The sequence below is a fragment of the Delphinapterus leucas genome, chromosome 3, assembly GCF_059928025.1.
Source record: "Delphinapterus leucas isolate spDelLeu-1000000601 "Yukka" chromosome 3, BTC_Dleu_Yukka2, whole genome shotgun sequence".
In the NCBI taxonomy this organism is placed as follows: domain Eukaryota; kingdom Metazoa; phylum Chordata; class Mammalia; order Artiodactyla; family Monodontidae; genus Delphinapterus; species Delphinapterus leucas.
The window spans coordinates 159683413-159704418 of NC_143131.1; the positions used below are offsets into that span (position 1 = coordinate 159683413).

Sequence of the window (21006 nt, forward strand, 5' to 3'; positions counted from 1 at the left end):
AGCCAGCAGCACCACCTCGGCCCAGATGCCTGAGCCAGCTCTGTCACAGAGGGGGGTTCCATTTATTCATTCATTCCTCATTTCTTCAGCAAACGCTTGTTGATGTTACCGAATGATGAGCACTTGGCTTAAAGCTACAGGGAACTCAAAAATGAATAAACCTATCCCTTTCATATGTGTGGAGACAGCAGTGTAAAATAATTACAATACTGTGAAAAGAGCTTTTTCTTCTGGCCGCTTGGTGAATTCTTCTGAACTTAGCTTGAACTTCACCTCCTTGTGCTTCTCCCCTTGTCCCACAGCACTCTCAGCACACTTGTGGTAGGGAAGGCATGCTGTTGTAAAGTGCCTGGGTTTCCATGTTCCCTTTCTCCAGACTGAGCCCCACAGCAGGGCTCACATCCAGTTGTTCATTCCCAGGGCCTGGTTAAAGTAGGTACTCAAACAGTATTTGGATGGGCAGTTGCATGTAAGAGCTTGAGTGACTGAGTAGGTGACGCCATTGGTACATCCAAGATGCCATGGGTACACGGAACACTGTGTCCTGCCAGGGACGGGGGGAGTGGGAACAACTGACAGCCTCCCTGGCAGAGCCCCACCTCTGCTCACAGAATCACACTGGCAACGCCCGCTTTCCAGGTGCTCTTCATATTTTTATTATATCAATAAATAGGGGAGATGCTCGTAAGCACACTAACACATCAGCTCTTGCATATTTGGGTCTATACTTCCAGTTTCTTTACTTACAGACTTAATCTTTCATCATTCCTTCTGTAAGAAACACTTGTTTGCATCCTGGAATTTTCACTTACATCATATCTTCTATGTTGCTATATAGCTTTCAATTCTTTTCATTTCTAAAAAGTACCTACAGAATATAGTGGATATGGCAATATTTATTCCCTTCTTATTGGGCATTTAGGATGTTCGCAAACTTTTGCTACTATAAATATTTGCTATTATTTGTAACACTTTGAACATCTTTATGCCTTTGTCTTCATTTGGAACTACTGGGCCAGGGAGTGTGGACATTTGCAAAGTTCTTGGTAAAGTTCTTGTGACCTGCAGCTTTCCCAAAGTGTGTGCCAGTGTGCTCCAGTCAAGATATCTGTCTCCCATTACCTTCCAATCAAATTCCTTTGCTGGTGACAGTGTAGACATGGGTCCTGAGGCCCTTAGGCCTCACAGTTGCACTGGAGATTTTCAGTAAAGGTGTCTGCTTTCCAACTCTGAGAATAAACTTACTTCCCAATCCTGTAGGAAAAACTCCAGCCCTCAAAGAACCGCTGGCTGAAGTATCTGGAAAGGGACTCCAAAGAACTGCAGCTGGAAGAAGGAGGAGTGTGTTTCAACAGACAGCCCTCATCCAAGAGAGAGAAGCCAGACCCTCCCTTCAGTACAGGCCTGCCTAGGAAAAGGTGCCAAGCTAGTAGCTAATCCAGCCCTCACCCATGCCCACCTTGCTGACCTACGGTTGGGGGTACTGACGAGCAGCTTCCTGTGGTCAGCAGGAAGCCTGAGGGATGTGAGCCAGCAGGCGCCATCACCGCAGGCCCTCTGGCGTGGCCAGGTACCAGGTGCAGCCAGTGCAGAGGTGAGGGCTAGGCAGGATTCCAGTGGGGGTGCCTTTTATGATGCTCCCTTAATTCTGAACATCTAGACTGCACTGACCTCAGGGAAGAGCTTAAGGGCAAGGTTGAGAAAGTGAAGTGGGGCCAGAGAAGCCAACAGGCCTGGGAACCTTTAGCTGAGAGCAGGAAAGACCTGACTTTCATGGGTCTCTACTCCAGTCTTAATCTGCATTTCAGTGAGTTTTCTTTCTTTCTTTTTTTTTTTTAAAGATTTATTTATTTATTTTTGGCTGCATCTGGTCTTGGTTGCAGCACTCGGGATCTTCACTGAGGCATGCAGGATCTTTCATTGTGGCACCCGGGCCCTTCATTGTGGTGCACGGGCTTCTCTCTAGTTGTGGCATGTGGGTTTTCTCTTCTTTATTTGCAGCATGCAGGTTTTCTCTCTGTAGTTGTGGTGCACAGGCTCCAGGGTGTGTGGTCTCTGTAGTTGTGGCGTGCGGGTTCCAGAGTGCGTGGGCTCTGTAGTTTGCGGCGTGTGAGCTCAGTACTTGTGGCGTGCGGGCCTACTTGCCCCATGGCACATGGGGTCCTAATTCCTGTGTCCCCTGCATTGGAAGGCGGATTCTTTACCACTGGACCACCAGGGAAGTCCCTCAGTGAGTTTTCTGAGAGACTGCCTCATCTAGATTAGGATGGCTCTTCCAGGGCAGATGCTATTGGGAGGTAGATTCCAGTTCAGAATAAGAACTTTCTAGCAACTACAAGCTATAGAGCAGAGAAATGGACTGCCTTAGATGTCATTAGACAACCTGTTGTTGGCAGTGGGACAGAAGCTGAGCAGCCAGTTGGGAAGCTATAAGGGATGGCAAGGTCCCTACCTGTGCTAGGTGTCAGACGGGGTGACCACCAAGTCAGACTAAGGGTCACTGCTCAATGGTAGAACTGGGTTCTTTTTTTTTTTAATTTTTATTGAAATATAGTTGATTTACAATGTTGTGTTAGTTTCAGGTATACAGCAAAGTGATTCCGTTTATTTATATATATATATATATATATATTCTTTTTGAGATTCTTTTCCATTGTAATTACAAGACTGGATTCTTGACAGCACTTTTCCTCTGCCAGGAAATGGAGCCAGAGCACAGTCCAGCCTTCATGCAGCCCTAATATCCAGGACTCCAGAAACTGTGAGGTCACCTTGAAGTCCCTGAAGGTCAGTGATTGAGGACAGTGTCCCAGTGGCCATTGAGCAGACGCAGGATTTTTCAATTGTTTTGTGGACAATTAAAATATCAGACTTACATCCCCTAAAAGCCCAACTTCCCGCATGGGTGTCTTGTTTTCTGTGTCTTAAGCCAACTCCTTTCTCTGGCCTGCACTGTTTCCCTGCCACACTCCTCCTGTCACTGATGTTAACTCGGGGTCAAAAGGGCAGCTTGATGCCTTGGAGGCAATCAAGGTTGACCAGTAGGGCTTTTCTGCATCAGGACCGTTCCCTTCATTCTGCATGGAGTACCGGGTCTTTGTCAGACTGTTCAGCTTGGGACCTGCCCTGGGTTTCTGAGGAACTGTCACCTTCATTTATCCAGGTGGGTTCTTGTGCATTTGAGGCACTCTTTTCACCTAGGACCTGCTCTTGTTCCTGATGCTTCAAACCTAGACCTTCCAGGCCGCAGAATGCAGGTTTTGCTTTATGCCACAGGCACCCAGGCAGAGGAACTCTGCCAGGCATTTGTCACTGCCATGCCCCAACATAGGCCAGGGTCGTCCTGGCCGGCTTCAGACAGTAGTGGAGAGTGCCCGTCCAAAGCCAAGAGGCAGTGATCAAACTCTGGTGTTGCTACTAACTAGCTATGTGACCCCCAGGTAAGGATGTGGCCCTGAATCTCTAAATTATAATGAGTGTGACAGTTACTGATGTACCAGTCCCAGGGCTAAATATTTTTTATGCACTAATTCTTACCACAAGCCTGTTTTGTTTTGAAGGTGAGGAACTAAGGCTGGTGAAGGTTCAGTTGAGGTCACAGCAAATCAGTGGCAGAGCTGGCAGTCTCGAATCACTAACAACTGCCCACAGAGCCTCTTCCATACTGCCTGGGGGTGGTGATGCAGGGTCCCTCCTGTCATTGCTTGCAAATTCCTTTGTAGGCAGTGAAATCCAATTTTTTCTTTTTTTTTGAATTTTAGAATTTTTTTATACATCAGGTTCTTATTAGTCATCCATTTTATACACATCAGTGTATAAATGTCAATCCCAATCGCCCAATTCATCACACCACCACCCCACCCCCCGCCACTTTCCCCCCTTGGTGTCTATACATTTGTTTTCTACATCTGTGTCTCTATTTCTGCCCTGCAAACTGGTTCATCTGTACCATTTTTCTAGGAGTGAAACCCAATTTTCAATGCAGCCTCATTTTCTGAGGTAGAAGGGAGAAGCCAGGCCTCTGTCACTGTCATGTCCCCTGGGGTATTCTGTGCAGCCACTAGTACAGCTTCAAAACCCTGAACATGGTTCTAGAGAGACCTTCCCAGCTGCCTGGCAATAAGCACATGGTCTTTCCAGGTGGTCTCTAGGGCCCTTCCTGCTTGCACCCCTCAGGCACTCCCTCACCTGATGCTAAGGTCCCCATGACATACCCTGATTACAGGAGAACATCTTCCTTTTTTGGGAAGCCTGGTCATGGAATTTGGCAGGGGATTTGGAGTGACGGAGAGGGCATTTATTTGCTGTGCTTTGCTAAACCTCAAAATCAAGGCATGTCCCTAGCCTGCCAGGCTACAGAATAGTAGACAGCACAGAGCAGAAAGTGTCAGCACCCAGAGGTACAGTCAAGGACTAGTACAAGCACAGGACCTCCTCTCCTTGTCCCTTGAGCCTGCTGGGCATTCTTCTGAATGGAGAACATGGCCATCATCTTGTGTTTCCACCTCAGGACCACACTGGCCTGACAGGGAAGGTCAAAGAAGGAAGCAGTCGTGAGGACTGGGACACCAGGGAGCTCGTCGTTCCTCGGGGGGAACCACCGTGTCCTGCCCAGCAGGTCAGGACCGTGTCTCGTAAGTGGGAACAATTTCTTCCGCCACTTGGAAACAGCTCACATTTGGACACGGAGCCCCTGACCCCCCTGCAAAGAGGCCCCAGGCCAGCTCGAGCAGCATGGACTCAGCAGGGGACCCCCAGGACCCAGACCCCAAGGGAAGGCCTCTGCAGGACCCTTGGTGCACTCCAGCTTCCTCAGGCTACACACACTCCCACGCCTGGGCCCAAGAGGCTCTGCGGAAAAACCCCCGAGCAGTCAGGGGGCACAGGCCCTTGGGCAGAGGGTGGGGTCTTGGTCAAAGGGATGCAGGAGTCTTCTTCACTCCTGCGACTGTGTGACCTCTTTAAAACCGGAGAGGACTTTGATGACCATCTGTGAATTGAAACTAATGTGTTACTAATGTAGACATATTTGTTAAGTGAGCCCTTCTCCACTTGATCTCTGCGCCACTGGAAACAGGGCTCCCCAAGTTGCTTTTAAATAGTAGGACTAAGGATGACTTATGGGAACTACCAAGAACCAACAATAAACATAACTATCAAACAGATCATCTCTCATCTCACCATCTCTGATTAAAGTGCTTATACCATTTAATTAAGATTGTTTACAAATATAACAGAATGGCTACAAAGCGATTTTCTTACTTTAAAAGCAGTTGACACATTGGGAAATGAGAGAATTACAGTAGTTGTGAAACAGGCAGTACTCACTCAGTGAACAACATCAGTTCCCCTGTCAGCCCTTCTTTATTCCCAGATGTTTAGCCAAAGTCCTGAGCTGTCCTACCCTCTAGTAATCACTACAGCACAGCCTCATCCGCCCCAACAGAATGTTGGCTATACTCTAGACAAATTCAGAGTATATCAGATTTCTAGCAGAAAATCAGTTACATGTCAGGGTACTATAGTCATTTTAAAAAAAGCAAAAAAGCAGAAGGCCGTTAGGCAAGGTCTGTTCTGGACTGCTGGTGTAATCCTGCAGGGAGAGAGTGGGAATATGATGCAGTGTGGCCTCCGCATCCTCCCCAGCAAGGAGTCTCTCACTCTGCCCCAGGGGGGCACCCCCGGCTGCAAGGAGCCGGGCACCCCCAGCTGCAAGGAGGCAGGCGCCCACAGGAAGCTGGTTGGAATTACCCCCTCGTGTCACTTGTTCTACTGCCCTAAATGGCTTTGTGCGTCCCCACCCCCCAGATTCTGGAAGAAGAATGCAGAGAAACTGGCCCTTACAGAGGCACTGGGGTTCTATACTAGCTTAACACAACTATGAGAGAAGAAAGGGGACACAGAATGGGTGAGCAGACTTTGTCACAACGGTGGTGGGTGTTTTGAATACTGGATGGTGTCTAGGGCAGCCCCGATGTCATAATCCTTGGTCTGTAGGAGCCTGGTGAGCCAGCCGCCTTCATCAGAGAACCCCATGGATAGCATCTGGGAGAGGGACTCAATCAGCCGGGGGTCCGCTTCTGCCAGAGAGAGTAATGACAGCCATAAGGAAGAGTCACTGGGCCCCAAATGTGACCTGTTATGTGGCAGCATCCTGTCCAGCCACCAAGTACCCAGGGCCTGCAGGGCCTGGCCCTTTTACAAGGTCTTAACCCTCACAGGGACCCTCCAAGGCAGGAACTGGCAACCTTTTTCTATACAAGGTCAGAGAATAAATATTTTAAGCTGCTTTGCAGGCTATGTGTCCCTGTCACAACTACTCAACTCTGCTGTTACAAGCATAAAAGCAGCCAAACAAAATGTAAACAAATGATCATCGCTGTGTTCCAGTAAAACTTACATTTATGAACACAAATTTGAATTTCATCTAATTTTCCCATCTTGACTTTTTTCCAACCATTATAAAAATGAAAAAATCATTCTTGGCCCATAGGGCATAGTTTGCCACTCCCTGCTTTAAGGCAGAGAAGATAAATACTGGTAGCCCAAGGGCTAAATTTGGCCCATAGAATGGATTTCCACTTGAATACTGTTTTAAAAGTCATTGCCATGTGACAGTGATGAACCAGAGCAGGGTGTGAGTGGCCTCTTTTATTCAGTGTGAGTTCTCCAGGCTGGCACACTCTCCACCCGATCCTACTGCTTCCACGCCACCTACTTTACACGGTGGCTTCCTGCCTGGCTCCTACCGGAGCCTTGGCTAGGACCCCTGCTCCAAGGTCAGCACTTTCCATGAGGAAACAGTGAAGATGGACCCCAAGTCCACTTTTAGTAGTGCCAAAGCCAGCGCCGCCACCACATCACATCTGCCTTCGTAATTCTGGGTCTGGATGTTAAGTTTTAGAAAGCTGAGCTTACTAAGGCTCAGTATAGACACAGAGGACAAAACCAACTCCCAATTTTCTCTTACGTCAACAGACAAGCCATGCAGTACAGAACATGATGTCTTTCTGTGTTGCTAAAAGCAAGTGATAGGATGCTCTGAACTGAAAAGATAGAAATACAAAATACTTGAAATCTCTTGCCTGGTGGCAAATGTGGGTACAATGCAGCTTCCTTCAGCCCTGTGGGTCCTTCCTGGGAAGGGTCCAGAGAGCTTGGCCCTTCAGATTCAGGCATCTGTAAAGACTGGAGTTCACCTGTAGATGGGTCCACCTCTTTTGAAGACAAATGAGTCCAGTCATCATCTCCTCCTGAACAGTTATCAGACTCCATCTGTTCCTGGAACAAAACCCCCCATGAGCACAAGGACAAGGACAACAGGCCACCTGACCACAGCCTGGGAGAGTCAGGGCATGGAGGACTGGAAAGAGGCTTTTGCTTTACAAAGTTCTAGCGGAGGGTTCACAGAACTTAAATGCCACCGACACTCTGCAACAGAAATGGGTCCCTCTGGCTGTGTGAGTGCCAGGGAAGGGCTGTGCCTGGGGTGCTGGGATAAGCTCTGGGCGGCCACAACCTGGGGATGGCGTGGGAGGGTGCTTGCCTCAGGCTGACCCCCTGACTCCAGGGCGATCTTGTTCACTTGCTCCACCAGAGACTGTGCCATGCCCTCCACGTCCCCGTCTGGCTTGCTGGGGTTGGAACAGCAGCTGCTTGTCTGAGAGCTACACTTCTCCTCTGGGGTGGAGCTGCCTGGGGAGGTGGGTGTCAGGCGGCTTCTCTTTCCTCCATGTTCCACGTCAATATCGACTTCAATGCCTGGAAGCCAAGGAGAAAACAAAAACTTGATTAATAGCTAGCATCCCAGGTGAGCTTCAGAGCCAGAAAGTCCATAAACAGACCTCGTTTTCCCCTAACCATGTAGGACAGCGGCTGCACAGCAGGCAGGGCCAGGCCCTTGGAACAGGGTGAGAGCCAAATACCACGTGTGGCCAGTACCACCTGTGCCACAGTGGTGAGGACCACATAAAGCATCGCACTTGCGTGCAGGGGCCTAGTGATGTGAAAAACATGCACACTGAACACACGAATTTTGTTTAGGCAGGCAGACAGCCCGTGCAAGCTCTGTGCAAGACCCATTAGGCTGCAAGCACTGGCTGGTGTGTCTACCTCCAGTCTCTCACACTCTGGGGCACATGCTCACTGAGGGGAAGGGAGGGAACAATCACCAGGGCTATGTTTTTAATTATTTTTAATTTCTCAAAGGGCATGCCCATAGCTTAGAGTCAAACAATTTTAAAAGACTATAGAATGGATAAACAACAAGGTCCTACTGTATAACACATGGAACCATATTCAATATCCTGTGATAAACCATAATGGAAAAGAATATGAAAAAGAATATATATATATATTACTGACTCACTTTGCTGTACAGCAGAAATTAACACAACATTGTAAATCAACTACACTTCAATAAAATTTTTAAAAAAGACTACAGTCTTCTATAGAAGATTCCCTGCCCCTCGCCACACAGCCTGGCCCACTCCCCAGAGACAGCTGTCAACCCACAAATGCTCTTTCTTTCTTGACTGCTCAAGTTTACTGCTTATTTCTTACTCTGGAAGATCAACACTTTACCACCCCTTCCCCTGTCCTTTCACAAACTCAAGTTTTGGTAAAAACAGCATTCAGTGTTTACATTAGTGCCACTACATAAATACTGTTCTTTGCTGGGCCAAGTACTGGCCTTATTTACTCTACAGTCTGTTTCTGTAGCAGTAACGATGTCCTCCTTTTCATTTGCTAACTTCCCCCTTATTCTCCCACAGCTTCTCTATAGTGTTTTCTACAACACAGGTTAAGTGTATCAGATACCGCATCCGTTCTGTTTTTTTCCCTGAAGACCACCCCTGGCGGGCATGGAGCTTCCAGCTCCAGCCTGGACAGGCAGCTCTCGGGGTCAGAGGCACAGCTACACCTTTCCTTCCATCCTGGCGACTCCTCTTGTCACTCTTTCATGTATTGGGTACCATTTTCAAGCACCTCTTTCTTCATTCTGGGCTTATTTCTTCATTTTGGCCAGAGAAAGGGAGTTCAAGCCCAGGTAAGATGATTAAGACCCTTGCATTCCTGACAACTTTGTTCTGCTCCCACACGATCATTTTAGTTGGGTACAGAATTCGAGGTTGAAAAACCATTTTAGATGAGCCTTTTGAAGTCACTTGTCTTCCAGCTCTTGCTGTGCTCCTTGAATTCCCAAGCTTTTATAGCAACCTGGAGTGTTTCCAGAGTCTCTATCCCAAGGGTTCTGACACTTGACAATAACCTTTGGTGTGGGGTCTTTTTTTAGTCATTGTCCAAGGCATTTGGGGTCCCTTTCGATCCAGAGGTTAATGTCCTTAGTGCCAAGAGACTGTCTTGTATTCTTTGTTCATTTCCTCCCTACAGTATGTTCTCTTTCTGGAATTCCTTCATCCTATATTGGACCTCCAGGATTAATCCTCAAATTATCCCGTCTTTTCTCTCCTTCTGCCTCTATTTGTTTTGCTTCTAGAATATTTCCTTGAGATGATCTTAAAATCTGAGACTTCTTTTGAAGTTGTCTTTTTTCTATTTTTTTTTTAATTTCCAAGAACATTCTTATTCTGTTCCTTTATGTTATCATTTTTATGGTATCCTGTTTTTCATGGATACAAATACTTTTTTGTATCTCACTGAGGATGTTACCATTCTCTTCCCTATTAAGTCCTTCCTCAAGTTCCTTCTTTCCCGTGCATGGAGGTTTTCCCCAAACTGTTGGTGATCCATAGCTGTCTGATCCTAACGAGGCACTAAGGAAAAGATGATGGGAAGCACTCTCCATGGGGCCAGGGCTGTCATTATCTTCCAACTGCAGGCTGACAGGGTGCCCAGCCAGGTACTGGGATCCTAGGTGGCAGAGCTTCAGATGCTCCTCTGGTGCATTCAGCCTCTCCTGAGCAGGGACTCCCCAGCTTCTGCTGGACTCTCTCATTCATGATGCCCAGTTTCAGGCTGGTGCCTCACCCTGCCCTGTGTCCCTAGTGTCCCCACCTCTGAAGCTTCCCTGGGTCAAGTGCTCCAGCAATTAAATTAAACACCAGGTCTCCTGCAAGGGTTGGCAAGGGCCAGCATCTGGCTGACTGGGACTTTGAAGTCTCTACATGATCCTTAATAGGCGTCTTCAACCCCTCCCCTGGTTCCCTGGCCTTCTCTGGTCCCTGCACAGCCAGTCTTGCTTCTCAGTGGCATCTCTAATGCAGGTGCATAGGTTTCTGATGCCTCCACTCTGTTGGTTACTGTTCTCCATCCACTTCCCATCTTCCAAAGTTTGATAACTTCATTTTATCTTGTCCTCTATTACTTTTTTCTCTTGTTCTTTATCCATGATGCTTTATATTTTTTCGTTTAATCCCTTCACTGTTATTTTAGTGGAGTTTGAGGAGCAAGCAGAGATGAAAGCAGGCTTAGCTACTGGTACCCCATCTGCAAAATTTAAATTGTTCTTCTTCCATTTCCCCCACAGCTTTTCATTAGGAAAAGGTTCAAGCAGTCAGAAAAGCTGGAAGAACAGTACAATGAATACCCATATACTTTCTCACTTTTCTAAATGGGTGAATGATGTGACACTTCTGTAAATGGATCATTGAGATTTTTGAACTAGGGTTTCTCCAACTTAATGATAATCTGAGACTTCGGGGCTTACAAGACTGTACCAGTCTCTGCCATGCTGTCCCCAAAGCCTCTGTGTGGGGGCATTTATGGAAGACCCCATGACGAGGAAGGGCCCTGCTATTTTACATCCTAGGTGTCGGTGACTGCGACCTCCACCCTGGGCCTCACGGTGTTGCTCAGCTGGCTCTCACAGCACCTACCAAAAAAAGGCCTCAGGTTTGCACTTTAAAGCCACCGACTCTCTGCACACATTGCCCTCTGGGAGGTGTCAGTGGTTACATCCCCTCTGGGCCCATGCTCTGGGAACAAATGGTCCCTTGTAGGCAGTTAGCAGAGTAAGTCATCCTGTTAGTTCCTCATAAGAAAGGAAAATGCCCATAACTCCAACAACAGAGTTTAACCCATTCCTCGAATGGCTTTTGTCAATGGAAATTACTCAAAAATTATTTTACTGAAACTTTTCTTGTATTGTAGGGTTCCAGGCTCCTCCCTAGTTAGTAGAAACCAACTCCATCCACTTCGAAAGATCTGAAAAGGCCTTAATCCTTATCCCAAAAGACCTCTGAGCACTTGTGTCCTGAGTGGGGAATCCAGGTCAAGTTCTGAAACACTTCACAAGCTCAGATGGGTCTCGGGATGGAGAGCAAGCGTGACGCAGAGTCTCCTGGGAAGCCTTCAGAACACACAGACCCCAGGCCCTACCCAAGACCCACTTACCGAATCAAGGGACCTGGGACTCCGCACTCTTTTAAAGTCCCCTGCCTGAACCTAGACTTGGTATTGTGACTTCCCAGTTCATCTCATTCATTCTTTTAGTGAAAAACTTTGTTCTTCAGAATAGTTTTAATAGTTTCCATACACCAAATTATATACCAAAAAACCAAAAAAAAAACCCCAACCCTTTGTTGGTGATTCTGATACTCAGCCAGAACCACTGTCCATTTACTATCTTCCAGAGAAAAACTTCCCATGGCCCCTAAGTAGCAACCCATTAGTTGGAATTTCTTAAAATTCTACTATGTCTTTCACTTATGTCTTAAGTGAGTGGCAGGGTTTAGGGATAACCTATCTCCCAATTATTTCATCACTACTCCACTGTTACCCTCCTTAGAAAGCATTAAATATAGCAATTCTTTTTCCTCACTCTCTCAAGAACCTTTAACTCCAGTACAGAAACCATGTGTGAATTGAGCTATTTCATGTAGCAGCAATACCAAGATGTCACTGTTGCTTCAAAGCTACTTCAATGAGTGTGAACAGAAATGGTCTCAGTTTGGAAGCAATGGCAGTCATGCTCTGTGAGCCACAAGCTGGATGGCGGGTGGGGTTGGGCACCCTCCTACAGCATTCTTTCAGACATGGACACAACTTTTGGACAGACCAGGTGGGCACTTTCTGCCACTGCAGTCACAAAGATGAGCTCTCTTCTAGTCCAAGATCATGGATTCATCATAATCACCTTCATCAACTGATTCTTGCTGCCAAAACACAGCAAGTGCTTTCTAAATTCTTGGAGCTTTTGGCCTCAGGCCGGGCACACTACGGAGGCTCATCCACCCAGACACCTACCCTGGGCCTGCGCACTGGGAACCTGGCGGCACACAGAGAACCTTCCTCCCTTACTCCTTTCTCTCCGGCACCGGCACAAGACCAGCACTCAGGAAGCGCCAGGAAAGGTTGGGGGTTGCAAAAAGGGAGGAAAGGCAATATGGCATCTCAACTAACTACTCACCCAAGTCCTTGAAGAAACCCCAAGACTCACACTAGGAGAAATACAGACTGGTCTTCTCCCAAAGGACAAACAGGCAGAAGATGACAGGCCAGCCCTGCAACTGAGCCTGGGCACCCTCCCTAGTGGGATTACTCCAACCAAACGTTGGCTGATTCCACACTCCATGTGGAAAGCTCAAGAATCTGTCAGGGGATGCACCTTCAAGTGGCCTGTGGTGCAGCACTTGGCGAAGTTTGATATGTGGCAACACACCTTTGCGGTCTCAAGCACACATGAGCTGCCGCTCCTCTGCAGTACCCCAAGTGAAAGCCACACAGCAGCCACCTACACACTGGTCACCAAAATGCTCTGCTGGCATCAAAGGACGGACAGGCAACCACTTACCCAGAGGGCTCAGGGCAGCTGCCACACTCTCTCCTACATTCTTGAGGAAATTCACACTGGGATCCTCCGATGGACCAGAAGCTTTGATTTTAAAAAACAAAAACAAAGATACACTTAATTCAAAGCATGTCTCTCAATGACTGATACCCATTGCAGTCCTGTCACCTTCATCCCAGGAGCCCTCCCCCCGGGGCCTTGTCCCAGCAGCCTACACTCCAGTGCTTCCCTCTCTCCCTCCCTCTCTAGGCCACCTCCTGGGCCCCTTCGTCCTTCAAACCACTTCCCCTTCTGCTCCCCCTTCATCTGTGTTCCTGGTGCCTAGGTACTCCGCAGGGGGCTCAGTACATACAGTATAAAATATTATTTACTCGAATCAAACATCCCCATCTTTGTCTCTAAAGATAAAGTGAATCAAAGGACACAGTAAGATTAATAAAATCAGAATAAAACCAGAATCCAAAAGTTCAGAATGCAAGCTATATGTAAGTTTTTGACTTGGGGACTGTTTTAAAAGACTCATGCAAATTTGGCTCTGACTTTCCTGACAGCTAGCATAAAAGAGAAGGGAGTACACTGCGGAGATGCAGGTGCTGGAGGGGGCCTCCCGTCTATATGTGAGGACCACCTCAGAGGGCAGCATGAGGAGATGGGCAAGGGCAGATGCATTAGTGGCCTTGGGCACTTAGGCGCCTCAGTTTTCCCACCTGTACAATGGAGATAATGCTCCACACTTTGCTGGGTTTTGTGAGGATTAAATGCCAGGAATGGCCATGAAGTGCCCAGCCCAGCCATAGGCACACAGGATTTCAGGACACAGGGAAGGCCCTCCAGCTCTGCCAGCCCTCACATCTCGCCCTTCCGAGGCCAGCAGACACAAGCCTCACCTGATTCTGCAGCGGGGCCAGGGTGGGCATCCCCCGCTCGAGGAGGACGTGGGCTCCAGTTCCCCGGTGGGCCCATCTCCCAGCCAGGCCACCCAAAGTGCCCGTGTTTCAGCTTCCGCAGCCAGCGGCTGTGAGAGAAGCCCTGGGGAGGGGTAGACAGAGGGGCAGGGTGGTGCCAGGTCAGGGGGCTCCTGCCACCCTGCACCCACCCCGAGCCCACAGGGAGGCCCCACTCACCTCAGAAGGGCGCCCAAAGGGGCTGGGGAAGGCAAGCTTGCTGTGCTCCCTGTGCATGCCCTTCCCCTCGCAGACAGAGCATAGGTCGTAGTCAGGACAGACGCTGCACTTGTAGCGGGTCCCCACCACTGGCCCGTTGCAACCATCACAGATAACGTTGGGGTGCACCATGTTTCGGGGCACCTCCTGAGCACACGGGGGTCGGTGGTCCCGCCGGCACTCCTTCTTCTCTGCAGGCAGGGCAGAAAACCATGACACTCTTTGTGAGCCACGGAAGACTCCTGCTTGTCAGCGCTATGGGGCCATCACAGTCAGCAGGTCCCTCATGCCACCCTTCAGACACCGAATCCAGGCGAATTCACTTACTGAAGTGGCAACAACAACACAACCTCAGAGCCTGCTAGGAGGTTCTCAATCCCTGCGCCTGTGACCTGGGGATGAGTGGCCCAGGCAAGAGCAAAGCAACAGAGAGTTGTGTCTGCATGGCTTTGGCCTTGCCCCGCACTAAAATAAACCCTCAGCTCGTGAGCACAATCAAGAGTGAACCCAGGGACTTCCCTGGTGGCGCAGTGGTTAAGAATCCGCTTGCCAATGCAGGGGACACAGGTTCAAGCCATGGTCCGGGAAGATCCCACATGCCATGGAGCAACTAAGCCCGTGCGCCACAACTACTGAGCCTGCGTTCTAGAGCCCGCGAGCCACAACGACTGAAGCCCGCATGTCTAGAGCCAGTGCTCTGCAACAAGAGAAGCCAACGCACCGCAACGAAGAGCAGCTCCCGTCGCTGCAACAAGAGAAAGCCTGCGCACAGCAACGAAGACCCAATGCAACCAAAATGAAAAATAAATTTATTAAATTTATTTTTTTAATTTATTTTATATATATATATTTTTAAAGTGAACCCAGAGACCCTCCGACCTCACCCCCTGTGGTGGGCATGTACTCCTTTTTCAGGCCAAGCACAGCGATGACTATGGCCCTGTCTTAAACAGCCTTCAGTCTCCTCTCCCCTTCTTTAGGGGAACGTCTCCATAACCTCAAGCCAGTTGTACTCAGCAGGAACACCTGGCTTCAGGCTGCCCCTTACCTTTAATGTAAATACGGAAGATGTCGTCCTTCACATATGACATCGCCATCTTCAGTTCCTCGTCACTGGAGAAGGCAACCAAGTCCCCGTCCTCATCTAGATTGTTTAAAAGACAGCAAGTGAGCACCCAGGGCCTCTCAGTTGGACACAAGCTGCTGAAAAGGGCTGAGGCCAGTGCAAAAGGGGCACTTGTAGGGCTATAAACTGAAGCCCACTTGTCTGAGCCAGGGGAAAGTAGGGCTGAGGACAAACTGCCCATTCACTCTGCCACTGCCTGGAGAGCAAGTACTCCAACCTGGACCCGGGGTGCACACGAGAGGCAGAGTACGTGTGTGCAGACGCAGCAATGGTAGCACCTGGCCACCTGCCACTCTGCCTCTGCACTAGCTGCCCCATCAGAAAGGTGCTGTCTCCATCCACATCCAACCAGACCCAGCTCCTCATCAACTGTGGGAGATCCCCATCTGTGACCTGCTCGTCAGGGGTCCAGCACCTCCAAAGGCCTTGGATCTCTTGTGTCTTAGGAGAGTAAAGTAGAATGCATCTGCCTGCTTCCTCCCCCAACAAAGCTAAAATTGCGTATTTATATGTAGTCTCTAGTTTTTAGATGTTGGCTCAAATGGTTTAAAGCATCACCATGCAAGACAAACCACACCATACATCTGCAGGCTGGTTCAGGTCTATGGGTCACCAGATGCAACATCTACCATAAAAACAGGGGCTGTGTCAAAAGGTGGAAACAACCCAAATGTCCATCAACTAATACACAGCTCAACAAAATGTGCTGTGTCCATAAAATTGAAACTTTCCCAGCCCCAAAAAGGAATGAAATACTGATACATACTACAACATAGGTGAACCTTGAAAACATTATGCTAAGTAAAAGAAGCCAGTTACAATAGACTACATATTTTTACAGGAAATGTTCGGAATAGGGAAATCCATAAACAAAGTAGATTAGTGGTAGTTTAGGGCTGGGGGTATGGGATGATGGGGATGGGAGGATAGCTAAAGCGCAGAGTTTCTTTATAAGGTGATGGAAAGGTTCCAAGATGACTGTGATAACGGCTGCACAAATCTGTAAATATGCCGAAAACTGTACACTTTAAATGGATGAATTCTATAGTATGTGAACTGTAGCTCAATAAAACTGTTATTTTAAAAAAAGGTGGAAGAAATCCAAAAAAGAGGGGATATATGTGTATGTATGCCTGGTTTACTTTGCTGTACAGCAGAAACTAACACAACATTGTAAAGCAACTACACTCCAGTAAAAATTTTAAAAATAAATAAACAACGATCTACTCTGAAAATAAATAAATTTTAAAATTTGGGGCCCTGGCAAGATGGCAGCAGTCCTGAGGAAGGTCCTAGCACGGACCCACCTACCGGCAGGCCCGCCTCCGTCCCAGTCACAACAACTTCCCCCAACCCCACCCCCAGCAGCCACCAGTCTTGCCAGCGCAGCTAGAAACTGAGCTGGCTCCTGGGCTCTGTCCCTACACCAACACTTCTCAAGAACGTTTTCATCTGGTTCCTCTATCCACTGCCAATGGGATAACGTCTGGACTCCGCCTGGTCTTGGGCGTTCTGTGGTCTGTCCCCGATCTCCCCTCCCAGCCGCCGGCCCGGAACTCGCGGGCCAGGCCGCACAGCTGAGTCCTCCTCCCCAGCCAGCCCTTCCTCCTAGTCTGCCGGCCCAGGCTCTTCCGGGTTATTATCACAACCCCCACCTGGCACTAGCAGGCCCAGACTCGGCAGCAACAAGATGTCACTGTAACCTGAGTGCCCCTCTGACCACCCTGTGCCTGCTCGCGAGCCGGTGAGGACGCCCCGGTGCGCCTTCGCCAAGATCTGCAACATCATGGCGGGCGGGGGTGGGGGTGGGGGAGGAGGTCTCTTACGCCGCCAGGCCTGAGATCCGCCCGGAGAGCCTGGCAGCGCCTGACCCTACTAGGGACGGCTGTAGTCACCACTCCTCGTCACCAGGATGGCACCCGAAGCCGAACTAGGGACCCACGCGGGCCGCCGTCCACCCAGCGAGCAGCCAGAGCAAACCCCCGCAGACGCCACCAGGCCCGACGAGAAAGAAGAGACAGCCACCCCGCCAGCAGAGCAGGACTGCGTCACGACCCCGCGCCGCTGCCTTAGGGCGCCCGGCCGCTCACCGCGGTAGTGAGCCTGGAAGCCGCCGGGCCGTAGTACGGGGAACAGGGCGGCCACCCGGCTCAGCAGCCGCTCGCAGGGCCGCGGGCCAGCTGTGGACTCAGCTTCCGCTTCGGGCTCCGGGCTAAAACAGAAGCTGAAGCGGCGGATCTCGCGGGCTGCGTCCTCCTTGCCCAGAAGGTAGGCCTTCACGGTGAGCGACGCCATCGCCGGTTGGGAAGCAGGAGTGGAGCCGCTGGGGAACCGCTCAGGCGTGCGGCTTTTGTAGGGCACTCTGGGAGCCCCGCCCTCCCCACTTCCTGGGGGCGGGGTCTGAGCGCGCCCGGTCCAGCCCTTGTCGCCAGGCCGTCGCGCGCGAGCCACCCTGCGGGAGCCCCAGACTCACTACAGCCTCCTCGCCGCCGGGCCCCCTCATTGCCGCCCCCTTTCCTCATTGCCCCTAATGCATCAGGGACCCCAAGAGGCCGGCCCCGCAGTCCGACATCTCGGTCTGGCGCCCGCCTCTGCACCTAGGGAAAGGGACCGGCCAGGGTCCCGCCCCAGATCCCTCGCAGGTCTGGTCCCGGCCGTGACTCAGCAGAGCAGAGCCCAGGCCGCCCGGAGATGGCCAGTGCAGGAGGGAGGTGGACAACAGAGGCCGGAAGCCAGGAAGTTCCTAGGCGCTCAGCGAGCACCGCCAGCTAGAACAAATTGGCTCCCGAGGTGCTGTCCTGACCTTGTCACTCTTGGCAGCCGACCCCATTCGAAGCCATCGGCTTTTCAGGTGGCAGCCCACTCCGCCATCCCCAGCATCCTCCATGACTGTCCCTTACTGAGTTGAGGGACAGACCCCCAACTGAAGCCTGAGCACCAGAGGAGCTCCCAGTTTGATAGGGGGTAGGGTTGAGAAGTGCCAGAAGGGTGCAGGATCTTCCCATCCCCACCTGACTGGAGGGCCTGCTAAGGCTTCCTGGAGTCTCAGTGGCCACCAAGTGTTCACTGCAGCCCAAGAGACTCCCCATTGGTGCCTGGACACCCACTAGTCAGCCGGTGGTGCCCAAGGGCCTGAGGGGTCTCAGGTCTGTTGGCCTCATGGGTAGCCCAGTATTTAGCTCAACAGCCCCCAGCTAGGGACCAAGAAACAGAGGCTTTGGGCCTCTGTTGCCCACCTCCCTCCTGCACTGGACATCTCCGGCTTTATGTGACAAAAGTGACCTGTTCAAATGGCCTGGGGGAAGGGGGCTGTTGCGGGTGGGTGTCTTAGAAGAAGGTAGGCAGGAAGGTTATGTCACCCTATGAATCCTCCCAGATACGGTTCTGTGAGTAGAAAGTCAAACCTACTGAGTCAAATTCATGCTTTTTCATGGTAGGGTTTGTGGAAGCAGGTAAAACTTCAAGGGATGGGAAACCTGGAGACCACAGGAAAGTAGGTTGGATTTGGTTAATCAGGTGCAAGGGGGACTTGGTTGTGGAAGCACAGCAGGGACCTGTCCACAGGTGTGGCTTGTCCTTCGCAGAGAGCTCCAGAGCAGCCCTGTAGAGAAGACAGTCCCCTCTCAGGCTTCTCTCTGCATCCCTGCTGTAAGCCTGTGAAAGTGACCCTATCTGCCTGCTGCCCTACAGACAGGGTCAGGGGACAAAGAGGGAACAGCCTCCACTGGGTGGAGGCTGCAGTGGCCCACAGGTGCCCCAGTGTGACTCAGCAGCTTGGGAGCCACTCAGCCCTGGGCAGGCCAGGCCAAGAGCCCAGCTTCCTGACCCCAGAACTACATCATCCCCATCTGAGAGCGTGGGGGGTGCACAAGGAAAGTCCTGTGGCTCTAGGGAACCTCAGGTTTCAGGAAGGACTCCAGGCACAGCCTCTGTCTAAACAGGCAGCTGAGACGGAGGCCGCCCCTAGGAACACATTTGCTTTCTTGCCTTTTGGCTCTGTTTGGGACCGTGGTGGGTTTGCAGGGAGGGATGGAAAGCTCAGGGAGAAAGGGGTTGGAAGGAAATGGGGCCCTGGGAAGCAGGGAGACCCCTGCCCCTGGAGAGCCCAGGTTCTGGCCTTCCCAGCATGCCCCACTGCTGAGCCCTGCCCTCCTCCTGCCCTCCCCCAAGGCTTGCTAGAGGTAAACAAGGCTGCAGCTGGGGAACTCCCTTGCAGGGCCCTCTCCGCCTGCACTTGTGGTCAGGTGGTCTGGCCGGCAGTGAGTCAGCGTCCCATGACCAGCTGTCATAACCAGGGGATCCCCGGCCCCCTTGCTGCCACCCATCTCAATGACATCAGGCAGCCAGGCAGCCGAGGTGAGGAGCTGTTGCATGGGTCTCTTCAGGACGCAGGGGTCAAAAGAGCAAGTAGAGGCCAGGGTGGCAGGGAGCTGGCCACCAGACCCTGTCCCTATGATCCAAGACCTCCTTCCCACATCTGATTTCCTTACCCTCCCAGGGCTGCAGGGAGCTCCCTGCCCACTGACTCCCCTCCCTACCCTCCAGGACATAGCATGCACACTCCGCCAATGGGAAAGCTTGGTGCCTGAATCAGGAGACCCACTATCCACCAGCCCTGCCACTGTTGGGCAAATGACCAGCCTCTCAGTTTCCTCACCTTTGAAATGGAACTGGAGTGGGACAATCTGAGTCACCGTTCCCTGGTGATGCCCCCTAGGTGTGTTAGTTGTTGTTTGATTGCCTTTGGGGGTGTCAGCTGGGAGGGGGGTGTCAAGCAGGAGACTACAGCCAAGACTGAGGTGAAAGAGTGGGGAGCACAGAAGAGACCTTGAGTCAAAAGGTTCTGGAAGATGAGAGGAGCAGGGGTGCCTGGAAAGCCTTCTGCTTTTATTGCTCTCTGGTGTGTTGTAACCACCTCCTCAGTTCTCCCTTCCAAAAATAATCCTGATACCCACCAGGGTTCTGGGCCTTCCCCAATCAACAGAAATTGACGAGAGGCCAGACAAGAAATTCAGGCAAGCCTTTCTTGGGACGCCTGCTGCAGCAGGGGGGAGCAAAAACACATAATAGGTTTCCTTACTCACTCTCTCTGGGGGGGTGGGGGACAGTGAGCTTGTTTCTTATATGGGGTGAGGGTAGGGGCGTGTCCAGGGGCCAGGCCAGAGGGGTGGCTTAGGTGGTGTGCCCACCCCTCTGGTGGTGGTGCGTGTAGGGGGCACGTGCAGTACCCTGCTTTTGCTGCCAACATCCTGTTTTTGCTCCCGGCTCTTCAGAAGTGGCAGTTGCGTTTTTTTGGTCTTTTTGTATCTTGTTGTCCATAATTTGCCCCAAATGCATATGTGAGCAGTTATTTTTAGTCCCTTATAGTTTCTTTGTGTTTCCTTGCTGAAGAAGTTTGTCCAGGTGCAGAAGAAGTTTGTCCAGGTGCAACCACTGCAGCAAAGAGTCACAGGTCCCAGCCTGTCTCAATCCCATCCCTTGACAATGGTTTCCTGAAGTTCCCTTTAGTTTATTTTCTTTGGGGTGTGGAGCCAAGCCTAGAGGTAGGTGGTGGGGCAGCCAGAGACAAGGCCACCACAGGTCACAGGCTGAGCTGCTCTGGGCCACCATTTAGATTGAAGATCACAGGGGATCAAGCCTCTCCCCACCCCAACCCCAGGCCCAAGGTTTGAGTTTGTTTCTCCATGGGGGAACAGTGTCATGGATAGGGTGCCTTCAGGACACACTGCCCAAGGACCTGTCTGCTATTCTCTTCCTCTCCCTAAGGAAGAAGGCACACACCCTCTCCTTGGTTCCTAACCAGTCAAATCATTCCACCTGGTGACTTTTTCCTGGCTCCTCCCCTTGCCTGGACCACTTTCCCCACTGCCTCCAGTCGCTGCTTCCAGTGGCAACCTCCCACCCTAAATGCCATCTTCTCAGTGGGGCCTTCCCTGAGCACCCCCTCAGGAAAATCCCCAGGCACT

The 21006-nt window shown here is 50.8% G+C and overlaps 2 protein-coding genes across 2 annotated transcripts in view; one reads left to right on the top strand and one right to left on the bottom strand.

Moving 5' to 3' along the window:
• MRNIP (MRN complex interacting protein) overlaps positions 1-5263 on the top strand; it is a 17816-nt gene extending 12553 nt beyond the window's left edge. Inside the window, exons 5-8 of the mRNA XM_089909822.1 lie at positions 1261-1418; positions 2700-2787; positions 3062-3163; positions 4511-5263. Of these exons, the coding sequence (XP_089765948.1) occupies positions 1261-1418; positions 2700-2787; positions 3062-3163; positions 4511-4996 (834 nt within the window). The 3' untranslated portion in view covers positions 4997-5263. The remainder of the gene's footprint in view (positions 1-1260; positions 1419-2699; positions 2788-3061; positions 3164-4510) is intronic.
• On the bottom strand, positions 5191-17374 carry SQSTM1 (sequestosome 1). The gene is made up of 8 exons (XM_022563302.3): positions 17131-17374; positions 14963-15058; positions 13876-14105; positions 13639-13780; positions 12755-12835; positions 7547-7761; positions 7086-7281; positions 5191-6080 (listed from the first exon to the last, which is right to left on the bottom strand). The coding sequence occupies exons 1-8, from the start codon at positions 17333-17335 to the stop codon at positions 5923-5925; spliced, it is 1323 nt and encodes a 440-aa protein (XP_022419010.1). The 5' UTR covers positions 17336-17374; the 3' UTR covers positions 5191-5922.
• Between the last annotated feature and the right edge of the window lie 3632 nt (positions 17375-21006).